Consider the following 26,576-nt stretch of genomic DNA (forward strand, 5'->3'; position numbering starts at 1 on the left):
TCAAACTTTCAACACAGTAAATGCATTTAAATTAAATGAGAAATGTGCTTTAATTTGTAATTTGGGGTTGATTGGATGTTTCTGCTATGAGGCTCTCACACCTACTGTACAATGCACCACCAATCCTACCAATATGACCATACATGGGGATCTCTGTATCGGTTAAACCTTGTCCCTTTTATGTCCCTATATGGAGATCGCTGATGTCATTAGTATGTATATGCCCATATAGAGCATCGCAGCGGAAGTGGATTCCTGGGGTCACTTAATATTCCCCATTCATTTTGGCCATAGACTTTTACAAAAATATTTATAACAATTATGTTAAGCCTCGAACCAAGCCATCCAGGATGGAGGTGAATCATGACCATATAACCTTTGATCCTATGTGAAAACATATTTTAATATTACATTATTTGATATACTACATTTAATAACTACCCTTTGTTTAGCGATTTTCAAAATGTTCTTTTCATAGAGAAAAAGGTTATATGGTCATGATTCACCTCCATCCTGGATGGCTTGGTTCGAGGCTTAACATAATTGTTATAAATATTTTTGTAAAAGTCTATGGCGAAAATGAATGGGGAATATTAAGTGACCCCAGGAATCCACTTCCGCTGCGATGCTCTATATGGGTCCACTTTTGTGCCCATCAGCTGACTGATTTGTTTGTTTGTGCCTGATGCCATGACAAGACATTGAGGTTAGACAACACACTCCATATTTGGGGGTACCTGCATTGGGAACTTTTTAAATGGTTATTATGGCCGAGTCACAGTGACATGAGCAAGATGATGTGGCCAGTCCACCCTTAAGCCACATTTAATATAAGATAGGCCCTTCCCTCCCACTAACTTACGGTAATCGACTATAACAAACCATAACCATGATGGTAAACCATGATGCGACATCCAAAGATGACGTCTGCACATTCTTGTGAGATTTGGAGCAAATTCACATCAATGGGATTTTCTTTTTAAATTAAACTATAAAACAAATTGCTTAGCAAACTGCTAGCACAAAGTTGAGTAGTTAAACAGGCATCTTCTTCTTTCTTGTATCATCGTCCTTGATGATTGGTTCACGACGTCGGCTTAGGCAGGGTTTGAACCACTCACCTTCCAAACAAGCACAACTTTGTGGGAATCATTTTAAGAATTGCACTCAACACACCCTATGTTAACGTGTTGCATTTGCATAACTCTTTGAGAAACATCCCATTGGAATAATGCACCTTTTTGTCCAGGTTTGAAAACCTGACCTGGCCAGCCATGTTTATTGAGAACCTATTACCTGCCCAGTTCCAGAGTATACCTGACTGTACATGACCAGCCTAGGTCTCCATACAGAGGTTGTTACAGGAAACAGGACACTGTCTACTCTGTTCTGTTTCCAGCCTCCTCTATAAGCCAACTGCTGCTACTGACAAGGGCAACATAATATCATTGCAAACAAACAGGGTGGCCTCAGAATGAGTGCAAGCTTCCAGATGGGAATTCCATCACACTGGAAAGGGAACATACTGTAGCTGTCCTGAGGGACTGTCCCTTTCAGACCTACAGGGAGCAAAAGAGCTGGCCATTCTGGTGATGAACCGTATCAATAAATGGGATGTTAGCATGGAAAACGACATGCTACAGAACATCCTGAAATGGAGAGGTTCTTCAAATGTCCCTTGGGTTACACAAACGTTTGCAGAACTAACGGTTCCTTGTGGTAGCAGAGCAACCTTGTGGCTTCACAGGACAAAGTCTGGCTGCACGCTTCCATACATACTTGCTACACTCACATTACTTCCATACTTGCAACTCACATAAATTCAACCATTCTGGAAGAGGAAGTATTACGGTACGAAGAGAGAGGCCCCACTTCTCGTGAATCTTTTGGGACAGAAGACAACAGAACAAGGGCATCAATAAAATCGGTAGTTTTGTTTCTTTGATTGTTTGTTTGAGTCTGGCAGGGATTAAAGACTTACTAGAGGAGATAAAGTTACCTTTATTGACAGACAATTGCGTTTTTATTTTACAGTTAAAAAAGGAATATGATACATGAAAAAAAATCTACTTCAGAACAGTCAGCTTCCACTTGACAGCATTTCTCATCTTTGGAGGTGTGAGGTTCTCTGAATCTACAAAGAAAAAGAACAAATATATTACAACTAAATGAATGACCACCTTGTGCTGGTATTATACAATTATTTGATTTTCTGGAGAATACATTTCAAACGGCTACCTAGGCTGCCAAAGCTAACCCGATAGAGAAACGTATACATTAAATGTATTATAAATAAAATAATATAAATTAGCACACATTGCTCCCATGAAACAACACTGTATTATTGGGGTATTATCCCACATGAACCCAAGCATCCCTCTTCTGTGCATGTCATCATGAGCAATCATTTGGCCAAAAATAGGCAAAACAATAAACCTACTGACCTTGCTGGGGTGCTATGGGCCTCTGCTGTTGGAAGGAAGCCATGATGCTGTTTGCTGTCGAGTTGGGACCGGTGACCTGTGAAGCAGTAAAAGTGGTTATAGCTGCATTTTATTTTATTTGTTTTAGTTTTCTCCATGGAAAGGAGATTGAGTAGTCCTAGCACAACAGGGGAACAAGAGGATCCAGGAGGCAAATTATTTTGGAAAGACATCTAGTGATGTCCTCCAAACAGTAACATTCACACCTCTGACCTAAAAAGTTTTTTTTGTTTTATCTCTCTAAAGTCTAAACTAATCCTCCAAAGTTTTCCTCTCTTTGATGTTGCCACTGTGTTCTTAACACAGTAATGGACAAAGGTCATTCATAAATGCATAATCTGATGCATGATACAAAAATAACCATATACCATAACTATAAAGCTGAATGCCTAAAGTCACTCTGCAACTAGAATGGAGTTGTTGTTAGGCTATAAACGTCACTATGTAGAATTAACAATGAATGACTAACATTTAGGGTGAATGCGTCGCAGTCAGGATATGCAGGTATTAATTTAACCATCATATTAACATATACTACAGCCAGCCATGAGTTATTGCTTAGGTCTTATGCTGATTTTGTTTGTGTAATCTCAACAGCATTGCAAACCTCAATGCTTTTTGAAAATAAATCAATTCCTCTGCTATTAGAAAAATATATACAGTATATTATTTTCCACTCACTGGTGTTTGACTCTGTTGCAGGCCCTCAGGTTGCCACACGTCAGGAATGGCGGCCTCCATCAGCTGGAGTGCCTCATCATAAGCCTGCTGCAGCTTCTCCGCCTGTCCGTCAAACTGGAATAGTACCAGTGTCTTCAACAGGCTGTGCACTTCCTCTACAGTGGGCAGGACAAATCAGCTGTTAGACCCACAGAGTGCTATCTCGGCGGCTAGCTAAGACTTTGCACTTGTAAGAAACTTCCATTACTCACTGGCATCTGTCTTATTATTCTTAATTCATAGGTAGTGGCTCCTGAACCAGTAGTCTTTGGGCATTAGGTTAGAGATAGTTGAGTTTAAATAGAAACTAGTTTTGGCTGTGTTTAAAGTCAGGGTAAGGGTCTAAGAGGGCAGTAACCCATTGGTTAACAAACGAGCCAGGAAAAGCAACAGGTGTAGCAGCAATAACGTTAGTTTATGCTGGGTATGAATATTTGGTTGGTACCTCTCATCTTGTCCACAGTGTGGATGATCTCTGCCAGAGCATGAAGCAGAGCTCTGTCCTCCAGAGGACTCCCTTCCTTGAGGCTCAGTTTCTTGCGCTCTGCTTTCCGACGGTTCTTTGACGACCTCCTGTGGGGTCGGGAAAGAGATAAGAAATTAGAGAAATTAAAGAATAGAAAGGAGAGATGCTGCTATTAGCTGGTTGTTATAGGCAGAAATTTAAGTGATGACGGCACTGCTGCTTTAACTGTGTTAAATCCTGTGCACTTCAATTTTTAGAAAGTTTCCTGACTAGACATTTCTAAATGGATTGGATCTGTGGTAACACAAATGACAATATTACTATATTCTTTCCCAAACGGCAACAGCGTTTCCCCTAAATGCATTCATAAGTCCTGCCACCACTTAATTCTTATGTAAATTATCATTTCTTTTCAACAATGGAAGGTCTTTACAAACAAAAAAAAGTTATATTAGTACAGATGCTACATATACAGTTGCACAATTGTGGAAAAAACAGGGAGGAGAGAAGAGGAGAGGGCTCCATCCAGACTCATTGAAAGGGTTACAAGTACAACACTCTTTTATCTCTCCCCCATGCCATCACGTTACTTATGCATTCTTCTTGAACACACAGAAACATTCCAAATCAACTGTATGTTGGTTTTGGCCTAAAAAGATATGATGTGAATATTCTCCTTACTCTCTCAAAAAAACGTGATCATCTCAGCATACAGCATAGTAAATTGAGTTACTTAGAAGCACCGGGTAGATGTCAACAACGCTTATGAGGAGTCCTGCAACTTCAATCCATATGCTGCATCGTCTTAGAAAAATAACAGATCTACAAGCCAACACAGTGTTGCAAGCAAGCAACATTGTTGCGCAATGCTGTATAAATTAAGCTTAATGTTTCATCAAATGTTATCATTTGATTGCAAGGGAACATCTGTGAAATAAACATTTGGACAATGGACAAGCCCATATGCAGTGTTTTGCCTGGAGGCAGTCCACAGGGCCACTGCGACTCTTGTCAATCTCAAAGACACCGACTTCTTATTTTGCTTATTTTCACGCAATGTGTGTGTGTGTGTGTGTGTGTGTGTGTGTGTAAGTGTCTCTGTTAGTGAGAAAAAGAGAGGCTTACGAGGAGATGCGAGAGTTGCTGTGGGAGTACTTGGAGCCCGTCATCACACTGCTTGCTTCAGAAAACAGCTCTGCATCGGGGCAGTCTGCACCGTCCTCATCTGAGGATGGGAGAGGAAGGGGGAGAGGAGGGCATGTTGGTCAGTTGTCTACATTAAATTCTTCAAAAAAAACAGTCGATTGTTTTTTTTATTATATTATTTTGTCTTGTATGCATTACATGTTTAGCTAATCTACACAGCCAAAATAAACCAGAATCGGTATGTAAAAGATTATCAAGTGCACAACTACTAGAGCAGGTCACAGCTTAACAGAGATTGCTGGTTATTCTTTTTGTTTGTTTGTTAAAATTTCCCTATTGTTAAGTCTTTTGTTAACTCCACCAAGGTCATATTTTCATTTTGTGTGTTAAATATTGTTAAATGTGTTTTTTTGTCTGTTACCAACATATCTTGAATAGTAATGGGCAGATTGCCATGAAATTTACTGTGCATCTCTGACCTTTCGCTCTAGTAACAATATCAGGCCAAACATTCAATTTTCAAATGAGTCAGTGTATGTATGATCTATGATCTATCTCTTGACCCTTCAGTCATAAAGACACCATTTGCTGTGCACATTTATGCTGGCAAATCTATTGATTTTGGTGACCCACTGACCTTTCTTCTAGCGCTATCATGAGCTCAAACTTTAAAATGAGGAAACTGGTGCAGACTTTTAAGCCTTGTGCATGTCTGCACTCTACTGAGTGCATTCTTTGACCTGATCAAATACGTTGAATGGTTTTACCCAGCAGCTCCAGTCTGGCCTTCTCCTTAAGCTCTCGTACCACAGCCAGGCGAGTTTTATGACGGGTGAAAGTCGCCCTCTGACCTTCCATGAAGGACATCTGAGTACTGAAGGCTAAGAAAAGATTACATCATATTAACCTCTCTTATACAGTACATACCCTCTTGCCATAAGACATTTGTATAGTAGCCATCAGGCTTGAATGAGCAATTGATTTTTTTTGATGATTTTTAAAGCTATATTTGTATAGTTATAGGGCTCAGTGTGAATGGCCCTTGAGACTGGGATCAACTCCTTTTGCAGTTTTATGATCAGGTCTATTTGAAAATCACAGGCATTTTATTCCATTTTAATTACGTTTTGCCATTCACAAGAAATGTCCAAAGTACATCTTCTGTATTTATGTACGATTATTAATCGTACATATATATATCTTATATATAATGATCCCATCCTTATAGTTGGTGTCAATGATTTGGGAAATAAACTTGCTGCATTTCCTTTCAATTTCAGCTCCTATTATTACTTGTTCAATTCTATTCTATTACCCATGCTATCACGTGACCAGCCGTACCTTCTAGAAGAGCTGGTTTCAGGTCTGTTTCAATAATGTCTTGTCTGTTATGCATATAGGCCTGGAACAGATAAAGGAAAAATCTGAAATATATCTGCAGCCGGGGCTAAGGTTTAATTCATGCAAGCTACATCTTCATACGTATGTGTATTTATAAACACCACATTACTGTGAGATAAAAGGTAAAAATGTTGATAACTTACCAGACGGAGTGCCTCATCCCAAAGTGCACCTTTGATCAAAGCTGAGATGGCTTCTTCACAGTCCTGTTGGAAACAGAAACACATCCTCACATGGTAAATTGGAGAATATTTCATCACATTAAGCACAAGCATGCACACGCCGACACACACAATTAGCCATCTTTATTCTCCATTTCTGCTGCTCAGGATTTTTCTTTTTTCTTTCTTTTTTTTTTAAAGATATTTTTACAATGAAGTAAAGTGAAGACAGATAGGAAACAGGTATAGTCAGGAAGTGATATGCAGCAAATCTGCTGCCGGGCTCTGGAATCTAACCAGGTACACGCCGTCAGGCATCAAAGCCTATGATATGCCTTAACCACTTGGCCATCAGCGCCCCCAGCTGCTCAACAAATGTATCAGTTCATACAAAAACAGTAGCAACTGTATAACACTGAGAATTTCCACAGGACAAAATTGTGCCCAGGAAGAGCAGAACATATTGAGATGTTCCATAAAGGCATTGGGTCATGTGCTACCTTAGCATACTGGTCCAACAGCACTGCTGCCTCAGAGCACCGTCGCTGTTCAATCAGCTTTTCTACAACAGAAAGAAACATACTGTAGCAGCATCTTCAGGAAACACCTGATTATCAACAATAATAACAGTGTGTAATAACATGCAGGCTCCAAATGCCTACAATACAGTGACTGGCTGGCTGGCCAACTGACTGACGTGCTGAGTAACTGTGTGACTGGTTGACAGACGGTGAGAGCTCTACCTGCCAGGTCTCTGGCCAACAGAGCCAGCTGTGCAGGGGGCAGGGGAATCTGCTGAGCCACGCAGAGAGCGTGTCTCCAGCTGCTACCGCCCACGAAGGCCTGCAGAGCACGGGCTGGCTCTCCACATCGCCACAGTAACAGGCCCGCCATCTCAGCCTGCTGCTGCTCCACCAAGTGCTCAGCGTAGGCACAGCTCAGAGCCTGGCAGGGGGTGAAAGGCAGGTAAAAGTCAGGGTCCCAGCAAGGAGTATGGTGGGAAATACATAGAACTGAAGTGCAATATTCTCTGGAACTGGAATTTCTGTAAATAATTTGTATAACTATCTATACATACTAAAGACAAATTGTTTCCTGTTAAATAATTATATCATTTACATGTATTATTATACATGTGCATCCAACTTTTAACCATGTTCTAAACATTTTAATAATTGTGTAATGTGGTTAATGTCCTATCATGTAATGTGCCATGTCAAATTCCATGCATGTGCGCACAGAAAATATTCTGATATTACTTTACTACCAGTTATAAGTCAAATGCTGGTAAATGTTGCTTTGGGGAGTTAATTTCATTGTCAAAAGACAATATGGAAATATGTATGTACTGTATGTGTAGACTTATTTAGGTGTGGCTCAAACCTGGAATTGGTCATTGCTCCCATATACTGTACTTACTTATGCTACCTGCAACCATTACCAGTGCGGTAAAACCCACTGGATACTGGATTTACCTTGTAGTGTGGGCTGTCTACTGGATAGAGTCTCATTGCTTCACTGTACAACTTCTGTTCCTTCACCAGATTTAGAGCCTCAGTGAAGTGTTCTTCTCCTGAGGGCAAGACAGAAACACAACATATCATACAGACAGACTCAACTCAAGACTCAAGTTGTGTATGGACAATGAAGACAGGATCCAGTACGTAAAGTATTGTTGTATTACTGTGTTACAAGTGTTACTTGTCCACAACATCTTGCAACACACTTTCAGGTAGTAATCCAATGATTGATAAACAACACTGTAAACTATTCTCCGGACACTTTTCTTTGAGTTTGGTGTTCTTGTTGTAATATCGTCACTGTCGTCATTTGCCCGACACTGGCTGTATTTTCCACTATTGCAATTAGAGATGTTACCGATCAATCGGCAATGGATCGGATCGGGCCGATCAAAGCGTGATCGGCGATAATCGGTGGTTTAGATCAAAAGGTAAATTCACCGATCCGATCGGATCGGTGCATCCAATCAACCAGCCGTTCAGTATGCCCACTTGAGGCCATTTTGGGGTATTGATTTCCACAGTGCTGAAGGAATAATTAGTTACTGCTATGATAATAAATACATCGTAATGCTGGTAAATAACTATAAGGCAAATATATAAATTAATTCATGAGTGAATGAATGAATTAAAGTTAAAACATTAACATTTAGAAAATATAAATAATAACTTGATCGGATCGGTGATTGATCGGTATCGGGTGATCAAACTTTTGTGATCGGTGCTCGCTGATCGGTTCCAAAAAACCTGATCGGACCATCCCTAATTGCAATGTAATACAATGAAGTATAAAATAGGAAATATGAACATACGAGGTTCCTGCCCTACAGCGAGAATATGTATTATTGTCTCGTTTTGTCATCAAAAACTCAGCAACCTGTCGATCATTACTTAACACAACCCAGTGGTGTGTGACTGTGTGTATTATACTTACCACACTTGCTGAGGTGGTGTAATGCCTTTTTGTATCTTTTTAGGTGTTTGTCGATGGTGTACCTCTGGTAGTTTGGCTCCAGAGTCTTGAGCATGTTGAGGAAAGGGAGGTATTCTTTGGGGTCCTTTAGTTTAAAAAAAGAAAAAAAGAAAAACGGACATGAATTAGAAGAGACAACCCAATGGGATTATTGAGCAGCCCATCTTTTCTTTTTAGTGTTGAGGGTTAAAATCTTCTGCTCTTCATTGTGTAAAATCAATAAAGCATTGTAGAATAGTTAATGGTGCATTTATACAGTATAGCTCCTTTATCCAAAGTGCTTTACAAAGTGCATTACATTGAACCATTCACACACTGAAGGCAGAGGCAACCATGCAAGGCACCTACTCATCCGGAGAATTTAGACCAAAAAAAATGAAGCTAGTGAGCAACCACAAATTTGGTAACAAGTCAATGTTTTATACATGTTAGCATTCAAAATAACAATGCTAACAATATGTATACAAAACTATATGTTACAATCTGTTGACAGCACATTTTTACGCAACAATCAGTGCTGTGAAGAGCATTTTGTTTCCTGCTTGGATGTGTGCCTCCAGGTGAATGTATAACCCAGTCAGGTGATTTATTTTCTTACTTTCTGGGACTTCTCAACCACCATGAGGACCAGGTCAAAGTCATAGGTGCCCAAAGAGTGTTCATACAGGTCATTGACATTGACAAGAAACAGCAAGTACTTCAGAGCCTCTTCAGCAGTCACAGTACTAGCAGCAGGGGGATTCACTGAAAGCGACACAGACACACACACACACACACACGCACACGCACACACAAAACATATAAAACTTGAGGTAATTTATACCAGCACACAAATGTAATCTACACTTGAAGAATTCGTTGACAGGGGTCGTCTCTGTACTTGGTGCACTCTTAGCCATAAATAGCATACCTCCATGCTTACATCAAGTTGTGACGAGTTGTGGGCTTGTAGATCTGCTATTTTCTGCAGAGGTTAGCCCCTGAATAGGGATGCTAGGTTTCAAGTAGAACTATTTCCTGTGACTTCTATTAAATGTCATGTGTGTTCATATTACCTCGAAGCTCATGGACTTTCTGCAGAGCAATCTCCAACTCAGGAATGGTTTTCTTTACATGTGATGTCAGTATAGAGAGACAGTACCTGAGGGGGGACAACCTTAGTTACTAAAACAGAGATGGTGAACACATATTAAGGTAAATAAGTTCACTTTGTCTTTTAGCCTACTCTTAAAATACCCTGCAATGGTAACGCTGACGCTTCTTCATGCTTCTCTGCCTTACTGTAAGTGCAGCACTGCCACTGACACAAAGGACATACTTTAACTGGGGCCCTTACATTAGCTGCTGTATATGTATGTATGTATGTATGTATGGATATGTGTAGGTAGGAAGGTAGGTAGGTAGGTAGGTAGCTGTGTGTGTTTGAGCCCGGCATGAAGAATCACTCACTTGTCTGGATCCATTGACTGCATAGAACTACATAAGGCATCACACACTACATCAATTTTCTTCCGCCCTGCGGCTACTGGAGGCTGAGTCAAACTGTTCTGAGCACAGGGGTACATGGTTTGGGTTGTGTCTTCATCCCTGTGGGAGAATAATAATCAGCAATGAATATAGTTGCCATTGAGCAAACAGTGGTCAGACTTTGTGGTTCTTTCCCCTGCAGCTGAGGTTTTCAGAGTCTATGATTTTACCTGAGCTCGGTGAGGAACAGGTTGATGTGGTTGATGGAGTTCAGCTGTGTGAGAAAGGTCTCCACGTTATCAAGAAAAGCCTGTAGAAAGAGGCAGACAGATTCATGGATCTCAGTATGTCAGCACATTAAAAACTCACACCACATCAGCCTCGGTTCTGCTGACAATGTGCAAGTTCTCTTTTTTCCATGTTAACACGGATGTACAGTAATTCTGGTTCTGCAGCTGTCAAACCTGCAAACCCAGCAGGTTTGACACAGTTTTGCTGCCGATAAACATGAACACTTACAGTCCTCAAACTAGGCTCAAATCTCTCACAAAATCAAGTATTGCACATATAGCAATACACATGTTGGAAAATCTGTTCACATCACAGCCAAGGTTGTGAACTGGCCAGAGGCAGTATGCAGTCTTTAGCGGTATACAGCATATACATACAGCACAGGTAGGCCTTCTGGATAAAACATAATCTTTAAGCTACAGTGGTGTGGAGTACTGTACAGTAAATAGCCCCTGGCTAAAACAGACTGTAGCCCACAGCTTATATACAGTCTGTCAACATTTGCCAGAACCATAACATCAACTGTAAAGAATAAATGTCAGGGTTAAGTAAACATATAAACCCAGTAAGAATAGAGGAAGCCTACCTTGGGGTTGTAGTCATATATGAAGTTCAGATTTATCCTCAGCTTCTTCGAACACTCGAAAGCTTCACTGAACCTCAAGCTGACAGAGACAAGAGATATGAATGTTATTAGTGCTTTGTATGCCAGTTTTAAATTCGGATTAGACAAAATGATTGGTGACAATGTGTCTCAACTTATGAATGCATATTTTATGTGATTCTGAATAAGATTCAAACCCCTAATCCCTACCACTTGAAGTCAATAAATTAATCCTATGCTCTATAGATTGAGCTATACTGGACCACCACGCCATCCTAAAAGGATAACATGGTGATCCATTATCCACATGCTTGAGCTGTAGCTCACCTGTCCAGCCACTTCCTCAGTTGAGCCAGTACCAGCGCTCGATGGTGAACAGTCTCTAAGTTACCACGTGGCATCTTGACACACACACGCACACGCACACACACACACACACACACACACACACACACACACACACACACACACACACACACACACACACACACACACGTAAGACAGAGGCTCCCAACCTTGTGAGAAGGCTTCTATGGAGGCCAAAAGTAAATATATGAAAATGATGTAGTCTATCAAAAGTGAATATGAGTGCAGTCTCTCAACAAGCATCTGTCTAAGTTGTGCAAGGTTTTGAGTTTTTAGATTGCTTATGGAGACTATTAATTTCCTGTGTATGTTATGATATAATTAATATCTCTAGCCTCTAATTATAAAAATATAAAATACGAATCATAATTTGGTTAAAGAGTTCATCATTTCTACACCTCTAACAGTGGGTCACATTAATTTCATTCTATTATCTTATTGTATGTAGAAACAAACCTGTAGAATGACCCTGGTGTCTTGAGGGACCACAGTGACGATCCTAGATCCCCTCTCCACCCTGCGCACTGTCTCGTCATTCTGTCCTCCATCTGTGCTCAAGGCCTCCTGCAGCCCTAATGTGGGTCAAAAGGTTGGTATAATATAAGGAGTTATGGGCAGCATAGTCGGCCAGTAGATGAGAGAGAATGTCCAATTCACTGAAACATTACAGATGTAATCCTGCAATCTCCATCAACATCTATGTGTCCTGTCTAATGCTTGGTATACACTGTATATTGTGCGATAGCGCTGTCCCAGACAAAATGTACAAATCGTGAAAGGAATTCATTCCCTGTGAGTAAGAAATCTGTATTCTTGGAATGTTTAATGTGATATATCCACCGGTGGCCTATTGTATTTAGTGCCACCGGGACCTTTCTGGCCGCGTCATAAAGTTTGGACTAAGATCCTGCAGTGTGGGGACTGGATAAAATTGGTATCCTCAGTCCGAATATGCATTTTCTGTATACTCAAGAGCTGGAGAGACTCTTGTTACTCTTTTTTCATACACATCAGCACCAACATCTAAAAAAAAAGAAAATATCTCCGCCAGGTTGGTTAGGTTACTGTGGGCCAGCAATGTTCTGAATTCAGTCATTATAGAGGTGAGCGGAATCTGTAGAAGCTGAGCGATTAATGTTGATGAAGTTATTGCCAGGATGGAATATGAAAGATTCAACAGATCCGACCCTCGGTCACATTATATACAAATATAAGAAATATATACACTATAGAGATACTGCGTACCGATTTGTGTGATGTTTGTACAAAATATGTAGGAGTAATATCAAAAGATTTGTTTTTCAAAAAACGGTCTCCTGGTGGCGCTACAACAGGCAGATCAGAAAGATTGTTTGTGCACAGTTTCAGGTGAATCAGGCAAACGGTTCCGGAGATTAACTGTTCATAGAGAGACGGACGGACAGACGGACGGGCATGAGGAGTCAAATATCCTGGGGAGAACCCTGAGACGTGTGTGTGTGCGCTGTGTCCTACCTTTAACTGTGAGCATGCTCAGTTGGAGGCAGCGACAGGTGTGCGAGTGTGTAGTGAGCAGGAGAAAATCATCGTAAACCACAAAGGAGGAAACATTAGAGGCCACCTGAGGAGAAACCAGATACATCTAATCAGTTAGTCCCAAAACCAGAACAGCATGCTGACAATTAAAATAGTAGTGAACCACACATGCATGCCACTATGATTATCTTTACAGTACAATTTCACAACTAGGTTTTTTGTTGCTTTTTTCTGTAAGATTTAACAACCAGGTTTTGAGTTGCTTACAGTATGTTTGTGACTAACAAGAAAGTGTTGCTTTATACCACGTAATATTGCATTTTATATGGTATTTCTCTCAAAAGCCTTCACAGTATGTACCTATGTACAGAACCAAAAGGCACACAAATATAAAATGAAGTAAAACATTTACAGCAAATACGTAAGTAAACATTTTTGCAATGCAGAAGGAAATTCCCTATATCTCCATCAGTAAACTTTTAGCCAGAGATGTGCACACACTCGCAATGTAGATTTACTGTCAGGCATTTCTTATGTTGATTTTGTGCTGTCATTTTAACGTTTACATGTTTCACAAGCTGAGAGATAGTTCTATATTATACCATCTGTGTTCATACTGCATTCATACCTCAGCGTCACCAACGTATAGGTGGGATCTGTCTGTGAGGCCCAGCAAATGTTCCTGTGGACATCATAGACATGGAGACATAGATAGCAAAGTGAATCATGAACCTAGAGAAATGTGGAGGCAGCAGTGTTGAATAAATAAATGTATACTTCTTAATCATAAAATATTCACAAAAAAGGGTGACTTTCACCCTGAAGAAGGCATAATGTGCCGCAACGCGTAGGTGCATTTAATAATATTCTTGGTATGCGTTTGTCCTGAAATAAAGGCACTTTAACTTTACCCCAAGAGTGCCTTGGTCTAAGTTTTTTTTGCATCTATCTTGTCACCTTTGCACCAAAGAGCACCTTGTGTGGGAGATGTTCTACTCTACAGGCAAACAGATGCACTCCTTACTCTCTTTCTTATAAATATTCACATTGGTGAAAATTCTCCCCAGAACACCTTCAACAACGGTAATATAAAGTTTAACAATTATGCAGGGCTAATACAGAGCATATCCACTTTCAATCAACTCCCTTCATGTTAATCAATGAGAATATGTAAGTATGTAATGCACATGATGTGAGCTCAAGGAGCTGGCACTGTTTCCAACCTTGAGTCTATTCTTTACGTGACACAGATCTGCACAGTAGTAGGTTGTATCATACGTAAGCAGTAATTAAATAGAACTACACAGTAGATTGTTATTTTGGCATTATATCATTATACCACCAGCTTACATAAAATTAATACTTTTGGTTGGAGATAACCGCTTTTACTTTGTCATAGATCATCACACATGGTGCACCATTACATCAGTGTAGGCCTGTGCACCATATGACATTAGTCCACCAACCACCGCACCAAGCCTAGATTCTATCTATCCCCTAAAGAACAGTTGTGTATACGAAGGTCAAAGTGTGTGCAGGTTTCCCTGGAAGGAAACTCTCATTAGAGAGGTTTCACAAATGAGTTCTTCCTTCTCTGGTTGCAGGTGTTGTCATGTAGTGAAGTGTAGCACAGGATTGGACACCATTGCTCCCAAGGAGACTTCTAACTGTGAAGTGCCCCTACTGTACCTACCTGACCACCAATGCTGCAGAGAGCCATCTGAACACAGGAAACAGGGAAATTAATCCTACAGCCACTGGAATCCAGCCAATCCTCCACTGTGAGCTCAAGAGAATCTAGACACAGGCAAGAGTCTTTATTTTACAGGCTTATATAGATTGTTTTGAATTGTGTTGTACTTCTGAACTTCATTGTAGCTTAGGAAAGCTGGGAGGTCTTTGAAATCCAGACACATGTTAGGTATAGTTGTACATAACAATGACCTTGTTCCAGTATATTAATAAATGCATTAGTCTACTGGACATTGTTGATAAGTATGCCGTAGCACTCTTTGTGTACAACACATAATGAAGAAATATCTCTAGCACTTGTGAAATATCTGATTGACTGAAGAAGTAGTTGTGACTGACCCCAGAGCAGCTTCCTGGTTTGTCCATCTTCTAGTTGCAGGGCTACAGTGCTGGTCTGGGAGCTGTAATACATGCTGATCACAACACCTTCCACCTCCACCTCGGACCTGGATACAGAGGTCAAATCTAACTTTTTTTGGAGACCACATTTCATATAGAGAACCCCAATGTGCCTGACAAGAAAGATACTGTACAAACTATAAATTCCCATGGAACACATGTTGCACATTATATTATATACCAGAACATAATTATCTACTGCGTTGCACATTATATTATATACCAGAACATATTATCTACTGAAATATAGTGCGGTCAATCTTGCTTCCTCCTTTCATAATACCATTCAAATTCAAGAGCTTTATTATTTTTATATTTAAATCTATGAAATTATAATGCTAAACCTTTGCCCATTATAATGCACTCAATAGACTTACACGTACCAATGTTTATAGCAGGGGTTGACAAGTAAGGCAGGCCTTTTCTTTTTCTATATATAGAAAGAATGGCTAATTCAAGAACTGGATCTTGTGACAAACCACCTTAATAACTATAGTGTTAATGAAAGTTAAATACATAAGATTTATGTGGTATGACGGCATACTGATAGAACGGCATAAGTAATCAAATGTTACAGGGGCAGATATAATTGCTTATGGTATATATACCGTAATAGTTTTGAATGCTTGGAATGTAGCACAAGGTTATTAAGTTCATTAAAAGGTGAAAACCCATGTTTTATCTGAAACCAGACAGTCATACTCATTTTCAAACAGAGAACAGGAGCTCTTTCATAGAACAGGAGCTCTTGTGTGATCCAAGGTCTCTTCATACAGAGATAAATTGTGTATCAGTTAAGACGTTCAACGTTTTTAATTCATAGTCACAATTAGGGATGGGACGATAAGCGATATTATCGTTTATCGTGATAAAAAACACTCACGATAATTAGGGCAGTCTCGATTAATACGATTAAATTAAATTAAATAATCGTCTATTCGCGATTATTTTTCATATTCGCGATTATTTTTCATATTCGCGATTATCGTCAATTATCCAATTTAATTAAAAAAGTAGTGTGTTTTGACAAGAAACCTATTCTTAAACCTCACGTCAACATTTGCATTCTTGAATGCGCCTCCTCCTCCCCCGCTTGTGCGTGAGTGCGTCCCCGCTCTTCCTCGTCAGTCAACAGACAACAGCAGCAGGCACGCACAGTGCAGTCACACAGGCAGGCTGGCTGGCTAAACATGCTTAAAAAGTTTGTTTCAACTGATCCGATCAATTACTTTTTCCAGACAGTCGGAACAGACACATGTACCAATACGCATCCCGGGACTATATTCCGTTTGATACATACAGAAAAAGGCTTTCACTTTCGTTTCAATACAGAGGACTGGAGTCAATGCTTGGCTTTTAGCACTGCTACTGTTGTAGAGGGCCAGGGGATGATGATATGATGATCACACGCAGATGGCGACTAGATGTTGGATCATGATAAACATGATTGGCTATTGTCGCTATTTTCAGTTGTTGGCTATTTTTGCAGTTGTCGGCTATTTCCACAACGCCTCGCGACGCGTTGTGAGCTTTGTAGATCGGCTATTTTTGCATCGCAGCGCGATGTGTTGTGAGCTTGTAGATGAGCTATTTTCAAATAACCACGGTATAAATAGGGATAAAGTTTGCAAGTAAATGTACTTAATAGTTACTTTACACCACTGAACTGATGTTCAAAAAGCAATTCAATTGCTCTTCTAAGGTGTACAGTATGAGTATTATCAAAGCTCATCATAGTGGCAAAAAGAAAGAAGCATAAGAGGCAAAGAGAAGCTTGACTGCTGCTGTATGCACTCATTTTAAAGTTTACACAACTGTTACTGTACACCAAGGAGAATGGTTTACTTGTCCCCTCCCTGTGATGTTTTCTACTGTTTTCAAAGCCTAAGAGAAAAAGAGAAGCTTGAATGCTGCTAAGTTGCACTAAGTTTGTTAAGAAAGTGATTTTCTTTCCTGACCTGTTAACTTTGTTTAATGACTGAAGTCAAAGAGTCAAAAAGTTCTATCTGACCTGTGCAATTATATTTACATCAGGCTAAAACCCTGCACTGTTGCAGGGTTTGTTTACAAATAAAATTAACAGAGAAGTTATGTCTTTGTCAATTTCTTGATGTCCAAAAAGCAATTAAATTGCACTTCATTAATGTTAACAGTATGTGTATTATAAAAGCTTTTCCTATCATAGTGGCATAAAAAAAAAAATAGACAATATAATCGTCAATCGTCAATTATTTGTATGACAATTAATCGTCTCCAAAAATTCCTAATCGTGACAGGCCTAACGATAATCGCATCATGGAGATTTAATATATCGTGATATCGTCAATTCACCTTTTATTTGCCGGGCTGCATATCTGGTACCACTTAAACCCTCTATAATTTGGTAAAAGGTACTTATAATATACATACTTGATTCTTTTTTTCACTCTTTCAAATGTCTTTGCCAAAAAATAGCCGATCTACAAGCTCACAACGTGAGTTTAAAAAAAAAAATCGTTTTGAGCTTGTAGATCTGCTATTTTTTGGCAAATGTTCCACCCCAGGATAATGGATTTTGATTATCGCGATAATATCATAAATCACGTTTTCTTTTGTCACAATAATCGTGATATGACATTTTCATATCGTCCCATCCCTAGTCACAATACATTCGACTCCCCAAAAGCCTACTGCGACTGTGCACAAATGCACTTCAGTTTGTCATGCTGCATTACTTACCTGCTGCTGAGTGTGGGTGGAGAGCTGTGGTCCTGTGCTGGGCTGAGGAGGGACAGTGTGGAGGTAGCAGGCAGCGGCCCAGCACTCAGCCCAAGAAACACATCCTCCTTCAACCACAACAGCTGTCTCAAAGCCAGGGGCTCCTCCTGAGTCACTTTAACACTGGAGCAACATATACACAACAACAGTGACACAGATACTGTAAGTGTTTGTCTCAACAAGGCTATAATGTTAGAGGTGACATCGATTCACTCTAATTCATATACAGATACGTTTGTTACCTGTATGTTGAGTGTAGGACCAGGGGGTGGGACACTAATCTGAACCCTCCTGTTGCTGTCTTATGAGATTGTCCTCCAGACTCTGGGTAGAGGGAGAATAATCAATAGTAAGATAACTAAAGAACACAGTTGTAACATTATGGACTTAAAATAACATTAGAAGTAATATTAAAAGAAGCTTAAATGAATCTGAGGAAAACATAAGGAAGGTAAGATAAGATGTGTGCAAGATGGCTGAAACGGTAAAGAAAATAGGTTTCTGAATGCAAGGAATGGGCTGCTGCGTTGATTTCTTAACTTTTCTCCATGGCCAGTAGAGCCTGGTGAACCTACCTCCTTGGCGATAGACAGAGATGTGACCATCAGCTGTGAATGCGGCCAACTGATTGGTCTGCTGGGGTTGACAGAGGAAGGTGACCTGGTTGATGGGGCAGGACAGCTGAAGCTCAAATGAACACATGGGAGGAGGAACCACGCACTGACGAAATGTTGTCACCAGGATCTTATCTACAGGTCACATAATATAACATAATTAACTGCTCATGTTGAAGACTGAATTTGTCCTGAGAGATGGAAATGATGATCATTATTATGAATGTGCAGTATGGATGGAAATGTCCCGGAGCTAAGTGGCACATGAACACCATTTACCAGTGCAATGCTGCAATTTGACTACGGATTAAGTTAAATGTAGCTTGTAGACAAAATAGCTTGTCCTTTTTTAAATAAACTAGCAACTGTATCAGTAAACATTTCTCATCTGATCCCCTCTCACCTCCATCAATCACAGCAACGTTGCCGTTGTCCGTGGCATCAAGGCCGGGGCTGCGCTCGGTGGTCCAACCCCAGTCATAAGTGAGACTGACCCAGCCTTGAGTCACCACATGGAGCCGTAAGGGCTGCTCTGGGTCCCAGCTGACACACGCTGGAGCCTTTTGGGGATCTGTGCCGAAGTCCAGGCTCTGCTTGAGGTACCAGTGGTAGTTACCCACTGTCCACAACTGAACTATTGAGGGAAGAAAGGAGATACATTTTTAAATGAAGAGTATCCATTGATGTTATAGACGAGAGGTTAACCCTAAGATGAAGACATCAACAAAGAGTCCCTGCTTGCCCGTGTCTGCTGGCCTGGCAACTTTCTTGTTTAAGAGATTAGACTGCATAATCCCTTTTTTAATATGACCTAAATCTTAAATTAAAGTTATGCAACAACACACACAACAAACAATGACTACAGAGTGTTACTGTATATATCGACATTGGTAATCAGAAAGAACGGCAGTTCAATACCGTTCAGAACACATACAAAACACTTTTGTCGTCCTACGCATTTGGGTTGAGTTAGAACATAACAGTGTAGAGCAGCACAGAACGAAAGAGTATGTGTTTTGCATGTCAAGATAGCTTAGCATTAAAAACATGAAGACATACAGTACAAGGATCATATATTCCATTAGTTTTGTCAATAGTATCCATTAGAGGTGTGTCAATCCTGGTCATGGCCTTACTACAGGTGTTGACTTGGCAATCCTCATTTGGAGCCATGTCCTCCAGCCACACAGCCAGAACAGTGGAGTCGCTGTTCCACAACAACTCCTTCACCTGAAACAGACATACAGAACAAACAACCATTCATTACTAACACATTCACCACACAAACACTCAACTACAAGAAAGAAAAAAAAAAACTGTTTGCAATGGTAATATGTTGGTCAAGTATGTCATGAGTTCTCAAGAGACATGCATGGTGGTTTCTTTGATAATCACTAGAATGGGGTTAAAAAGAACATCAGCTAAATGTATAAAATATAAACATAAAAAAACAGGTGCTGTTTTTCGGTTCCACATGCCTTGGCCTGGTCTTTGTTTAATGGCAGGGTGAAGTCTCCATGTAGAAGGCCGTTCTTTTCCATAAACACCACACTGTGCTTGTTGGGCTGTCGCTGGGTGGACGCAATCAGACTGCCTGATGGTCTGAAACAGAGGGAAATAGTTTCAATGTGACTTCAGTCCAGAAATATACAAGTTAGTTATACTTAATAATAATATAATACACTATAATATGCATTAACACAGAAGCAGCCTTGGTACGGAGGTTGTTGACACGACTTCAAGTTGTCTTAAATGCCTGTAGTTTTGAGTGCTTTGAGAGTGTATTATTGCCATCATTGGTTGCAGCAAGATAGACAACCATGTTACAATGTAGCTGAAATTATGGCCACTCTTACTTCCAGCAAAGAGCTTGCTCCAGTCCATTGATGGTTTCGCTGGTGGCCTGCAGGACACACTCTCTGTTCCACACCCTGACCTTCCTCGCACCGCTCTGAGGACACACAGCGCTCACAGCAAACAGCTGGCCGTCCCCTCGCCATGTGACCCTCGGACGGCGATCGTCCCATGGCAATGCTGGCTCCACCTCCTGTAGTTTATTTGCACATACCAACGATAGAGTTGTATAGATAGATAGAATACTTTATTGGCAGTTTTTTTTTTATCACAAGAATGTTATTATTTAGGTAAACGCCAACAAGGATTCTATGTTCATGCACTGGCCATATGTTGTTTATTCTGTAGGTAGAGGCCAATGATATCATTTAATTAATACTAACCAAAGACTTCTTTTGGGCTGCCTGCTTCCCCTCCGAACCGTGGAACTGTGTCTCTTTTTTACCCCAGCCCACTGTGATGAATTTTCCTTCAACATAGGAACACACACACACAAATGTCATATGCATGCATATCAATATTGCGACATGAGACTATATTGTCTGGGTTTCTGGATATTGTAATATCATATTATGACAGTGAAGTGTTGTCCTTTCGTTACATCAACCCTAATCTATACTTTCAGTGAGCTTGCAGATCTGCTGTTTTTTATATTTTTTAAACACACCAAGATTTAATTTAATATATTATCAGATCACCCAGCCCTAGTATGATGTTGAACCTCCACACAGGTGTTTGATCATTCATTTATTCATTACACCACTTAACCACTTGAACCCCAGCATCTATATTCTGGGGGGAACATTACAAGCTCTCAACGCGACCCGAGCTTGTAGATCAGCTATTTTTAGCAAAGAGCTCGGGTCTAGAGGGTTGTTAAGGGTGGTTAAGTGATAAGATTCTTGAAGTTTTAGTAAAGAACTGAAACTTAGTCTGTGTTTCAGAGGAATACTGTGTCTCGACTGTACGGTCATGTGTTTGTTTTATAGAATTTGTTTTAAACTTTAAATTCTCTCCTCCACATTTTTGATTGCTCAGATCTCCCCTTCTTTTTTATCAGTGTCTATTCCCACTGAACCTAGAAGCACCATATACTTTTAAGATGTTTTTGATCTCCTTAGAGCACTCGGTTAAGCCTCTGTTTTTTTTTGTTTTTTTTTACTATGGAATAGGATTGCAATTTATGGCTGATTTCATGTGACTGTCAGAGTATAGCTCACAGATTAAATCTGTGGCTGACATCAACATGCTACCCCATAATAGTATATCAGCATCTCTCTTCTCTAGACCACATACAGTACAGTGACCTACCTTCACCAAAGTCATCCTGGTGGATTCCGACCTCTGTGATTGGCTCAAAGTCCTTTGTCATCATTATGACGGTCTCCTGACCTGAGGAGTTTAGAAAAAGAGATTACTATTAGAAGACAAAAACTGACACCTAATATACTTACTGTTTACTAACCCTCATAATGGTTACATATCGTCACTGTCGGGCAGAAACCTTGTATCTCCAAGTTTCAAATTTGTAAATTTTTTCGCAAAGTAAAGCACTTGTAGATCCGCTGTTTTCACTACTTTAAATTATTTTAAAAATGATAAATACAAAACAAACGGTTTTGGACATACAAGGTTTCTACACAACAACGACGATATGTTGGTATTCATGGGTTGCATTCGTAGTTTTTCCTAAACGGCCATGTTGAGGACCAACACAGGTGTTTCAATTTGTCTGAATGGCAAAGAACTAATGTTCTACGCCAATCAGAACACCTGTGTTGGTCCCCAACATGGCCGGTGTAGGACTACAAATGCAACCCATGAATAGGGTAATACAGTAATTACAGGGTAATATAAGTACTTAGGCTAAGAACTCACCAGTAGTGAGCGTAACTAGTTCCTCATCAGGGCTCCACCTCATGGAAGTCAGACCACTGTCCACACTACCAACACACTCCAACTGTGGGAAAAAAACACGCACGCACGCACACACACACCGCCAGTGTCAAAGGATATTCAGTGTCTGGTGAACAGATCTCCATGTTGTCACTGAACAGGAGTAGTTGCCTACTTGGTTTGTAATGAGGTTGTACAGGATGACATCACCACTGGCTGTGGCCACACACACAGCCTCTTGCTCGGGCAGGTCCTGGATGCCAACCACGGCCCCACTACCATCCTCAGGGAGGTAGTCCTCACTTGTTAGTGATATCTCATTCACCACCTGAAAAGGACCAGACAATTGATGAGGTCATGGGGATTGTTGTGGAGGTACAGTACACACTGACTAGTGACTACACACACACACAGATGTAAAAAGCATGTAGCCTCATCTATGAGACAGCATTATTGCTGTACTAGGCACATTATGTTGCAGATTGATTGATTGATTGATTGATTGATTGATTGATTGAACACTTAATTAGAAGTTTGCATAGGAAAAGGTAAAGTTTCATGATAGTAGAGTTCACTGGTACACGGTCAACTAAAAGGAGATTATAGTAAGCTTTTCGGCTTATTTACACAGGACACCTTTATGTATCTCATATTAAACATTGAATGACAGACGGATAGAACAAAGTACTATGCAGAGGGATATCATCAATAGCAAAAGAATAAAAATCACACACGTGTGAACTGAGCGGTGGTCGTGGAGGCTGCGCAATAATTTAATTGAATTCAATTGAATTGAATTTTTGAATTGAATTGAGTGAGTGAGTGAATGAGTGAGAGAGCCACACTTGCTCACCAATTGAGAGAGTGTGTGTGTGTGTGTGTGTGTGTGTGTGTGTGTGTGTGTGTGTGTGTGTGTGTGTGTGTGTGTGTGCGTGCCTGGCCTGGCCTGAACATATGTGTGTGAGTGTGCCTAGCCTATCCTGAACAACAGCGCCCCTCCCTTAACATGTGTGGTCATAAAAGGTACTGTAGGCTACATACAGACACGGACGGAGACAGACAGACAGACAGACCCACACACACCGCCACGTATAGGAGCGTTGTGACCACCGCTCAAAAAACAGTCATAAAGAAGGAAAAAAAGGAGAAAGAAGAAAATAAATAAAATATATTTACAGTGGAAAAGGGGAGGTAAGTATGGGCTTAGTCTATTACACGTTTCGAGTAGCAGCAACAAATTGGTTGGTTGACTTTTTTTATTACGTTAGTAGTCATTTTTTCACTGGAAAGGTTTGCCTCTAAGATGCAACCCAGGTAGGTGATTTCGTTTTTTCTTGCTATTACAGTATCACCCACTTTGATTGTGAGGTTATCAACTTTGCTGTTATGAATTGACTCAAAGAGGATGGATTCGGTTTTACCTAGGTGTATCGATAGTTTGTTGTCATTGAGACAGGTGTAGTCAGATCTTATTTCAATTTTGCAATTCATCACTGCCTGAGACAAGCAGAGCCGAGTCATCCGCGAACAGGAACAGATTGCTGTCACAAGCAGATGACATATTGTTTACATAATTTACATTAGGAACAATAGAGGCCCTAGTATGCTTTGACAGCAGATAATGTAGACTATAACTGTACAGTGTACATAACATATGGCAAGGTTATACATTGTATGTTTCACTGCTCTGAAAGTCAGTAGCTATATGGAAGCACATAGCTCCGTTTATAAACAACTTACCTGGCCGGTTTGCGGGTCAAACTCTGTGATGGAGTATTGGGAGGCTAGCAGCAGCGAACCAGTCTCTGTCCGAACCGTGAAACACTGCGGATTGCCCGGTCCCTGGTGCTCTGCGTTCCGAAGGCTCTTCAGCAACTTGAGGTTCCGCATCTCGCATTCGGATGTACAGTGTTACTGTAACATGGTTAATGCACACATTGTTAATTCATCATCACGTATGGCACATTACTTATTATCATGATGTTGTTCTCTGGTCCCCTTTAACATGTAATGTTAGTTCCTACCAACCAGTGTAGTGTGGATATAGGGACAGGTAAAAGTGTGGAATAGGCTAGAACTGTTGCATTAAGCTCGTTTATATCAGTGGTTCAAACTTTTTTCATGTCAAGGACCCCAGAATTGACACTTAGTAGCCCACAACCCCAATTTGAAAAGATATGCCAGGGACCCCCATAAGAGAAGATTTTAACGTCTCTAGTGATTCTCAACCATTTTAATTTCAATGACCCCCAGTTTGACATGCATTAGGCTACAGACCCCCATTTAATGGTATTTCTATCTCTGGGACCCCAATTTACCAATTTATCAATGTTCATTTAACTCTGAGAGTGTACATATAGAAAATGGGTCAATTTGGTTCTATTTGTACACTCTCTGAGGTAATACCCATAAGGGTCCAATTGGATAAACTATAATTTAGCTGGGGACCCCCTCAGTCCCCTGGAACACCCTCAAGGACCCCTGGTTTTATATAACTATGATTGAGCCAGGTATACTGTGCTGCTGTGTTGGTTAGAGTCTATTCGAATAATATTATTCGAGAATGTAGCCCGCTTATTCCCATATAGCAGGACTGGAGAACGCTAGCAGTTATATTGCAAAATAAGGGTTACATCATCCTAAAATCTACTAAATAAAGATGTGTGGAACTGTCATCTTGTTAGCTTCGGATGCTGCTACGATCGTAGCCTTGATACAAGACTGTCTTGTGTTCCAACAAACTTACGATCGTTGAAAAACTAAAACTGTCCCTTCCCAGTCTTGACACATTCTTTCACTTATTTATGTATATATGTTTAACCTGTAAAACTCATACCTGCAAGAAGTGGCTTGATTTAAGAGACCTGTTGAAATATCTGCAGCATCCTACAACATCATAACATACACAACACAACACACACATGTGGCGTTGACATCATAACCTTTCAACCTGACCAAAAAAAAAAGGAGAAAAAGACAAAATAAAGCGGTGTCGTCCTCTGGTGGCGCGGAGCGGAGTAAACGCATACATGATTCTTCTGAACTTATTATGCTGGTAAGTAAGTTTAAATTATATGCATTTCTTTTGTATTTTGTATATTTGACTTTATTTAATGTATAGCCTAAATGACGATTATGTTTCTACAAATGTTAAATTGCATCTTAAAACCTGCGATATCCATTCATTTCGGATTTAGGTTTTATCATGTCATTTAATGGTTTCCTGTTGAAATAAGCTTAGTCTTTTCATGGATCTCCTTTTAGTAGACCTTGTACCAGTGAACTGTACCGTCATGAATCTGTACATTTTCCTATGCAAACTTCTAATAAAGCCTTCAATCAATCAATCAATTTTACCATGCCATGTTCGAATCATACTTTACATTATTTCAAACCATTTTCCAAAGCATTTGTATTTTGGGTAATACATTCCATAGCATAGCCAGTTGGAGGGGGTACAGGCAGCCACAGCATTGTGTAAACACAGCTATGTCATAGCTTTTGGAACAATTTATAGCAGCATTTTGTTTTCCTCGCAACGAAGTTGTTAGGCTACTAAAGAAGAAAGGCTGTGATGAACGCCGCCTGGAAGAAACGATTAGAGGCTGGGTTTTTGGAGGGCGTCGAATGATGAAAAATTTGGCTGTGTGGCATTTAGATCTATTCTACTTGTTGTCTTGTTTCTGCACTCTGCAGCAGCTGGATATGCGCGCATAATATCCTACTTTACTAGCGCGTTCACAAAAAACTAAAAGGTATGTTATGGAAGCGCGTTCACGCACATCAGGTATGTTAATGGTCACGCCCCTTCGAGGTAAAGTAGGTTCTCCTCTAAACTCGGCTTCTATTCTATAACGCTTTGGAATCACTTCAACCAAACCGAACGTTGTACACTGCGGATAACACACCGAGAAGAGGCGTATTGTGGTTTGTGGATAAAAGCAGGACAAGCAACTGGTAGGCTACAGGATTAATTTTGTTCAAGGAAAGTATAGCCTATTTGTCTTGACTTCTGGGATGGGACGAGAGATCCGATGTGTGTCGTCATGGACATTACTGTAAGTAGGCTATAGATGGCTGCTCACACTAAAATAAAACAATAATTTCTCACATAGCCTATGCATAACAATTACAAGGTATTCAGTATGTGTGGTATTTCAGTCATTTGTTTTCCTGTATGCTGTGTACCCA

General features: G+C 40.3%; 1 protein-coding gene across 1 annotated transcript; it reads right to left on the reverse strand.

Moving 5' to 3' along the window:
• Positions 1-2,009: 2,009 nt before the first annotated feature.
• On the reverse strand, positions 2,010-25,334 carry elp1 (elongator acetyltransferase complex subunit 1). The gene is made up of 36 exons (XM_080745832.1): positions 25,222-25,334; positions 24,126-24,299; positions 22,561-22,713; positions 22,368-22,449; positions 21,801-21,881; positions 20,873-20,958; positions 20,492-20,682; positions 20,114-20,237; positions 19,772-19,865; positions 19,039-19,269; positions 18,597-18,770; positions 18,264-18,345; positions 17,983-18,144; positions 15,205-15,311; positions 14,807-14,910; positions 13,742-13,795; positions 13,093-13,198; positions 12,055-12,170; positions 11,560-11,633; positions 11,215-11,293; positions 10,568-10,647; positions 10,320-10,457; positions 9,926-10,011; positions 9,469-9,614; positions 8,832-8,955; positions 7,853-7,950; positions 7,121-7,322; positions 6,878-6,939; positions 6,360-6,422; positions 6,157-6,217; positions 5,583-5,696; positions 4,795-4,894; positions 3,649-3,776; positions 3,165-3,319; positions 2,445-2,520; positions 2,010-2,134 (listed from the first exon to the last, which is right to left on the reverse strand). The coding sequence occupies exons 2-36, from the start codon at positions 24,273-24,275 to the stop codon at positions 2,067-2,069; spliced, it is 3,951 nt and encodes a 1,316-aa protein (XP_080601958.1). The 5' UTR covers positions 24,276-24,299; positions 25,222-25,334; the 3' UTR covers positions 2,010-2,066.
• Positions 25,335-26,576: the final 1,242 nt, after the last annotated feature.

The sequence above is a fragment of the Nannobrachium achirus genome (assembly GCF_963921795.1).
Source record: "Nannobrachium achirus genome assembly, chromosome: 17".
NCBI lineage: Eukaryota > Metazoa > Chordata > Actinopteri > Myctophiformes > Myctophidae > Nannobrachium > Nannobrachium achirus.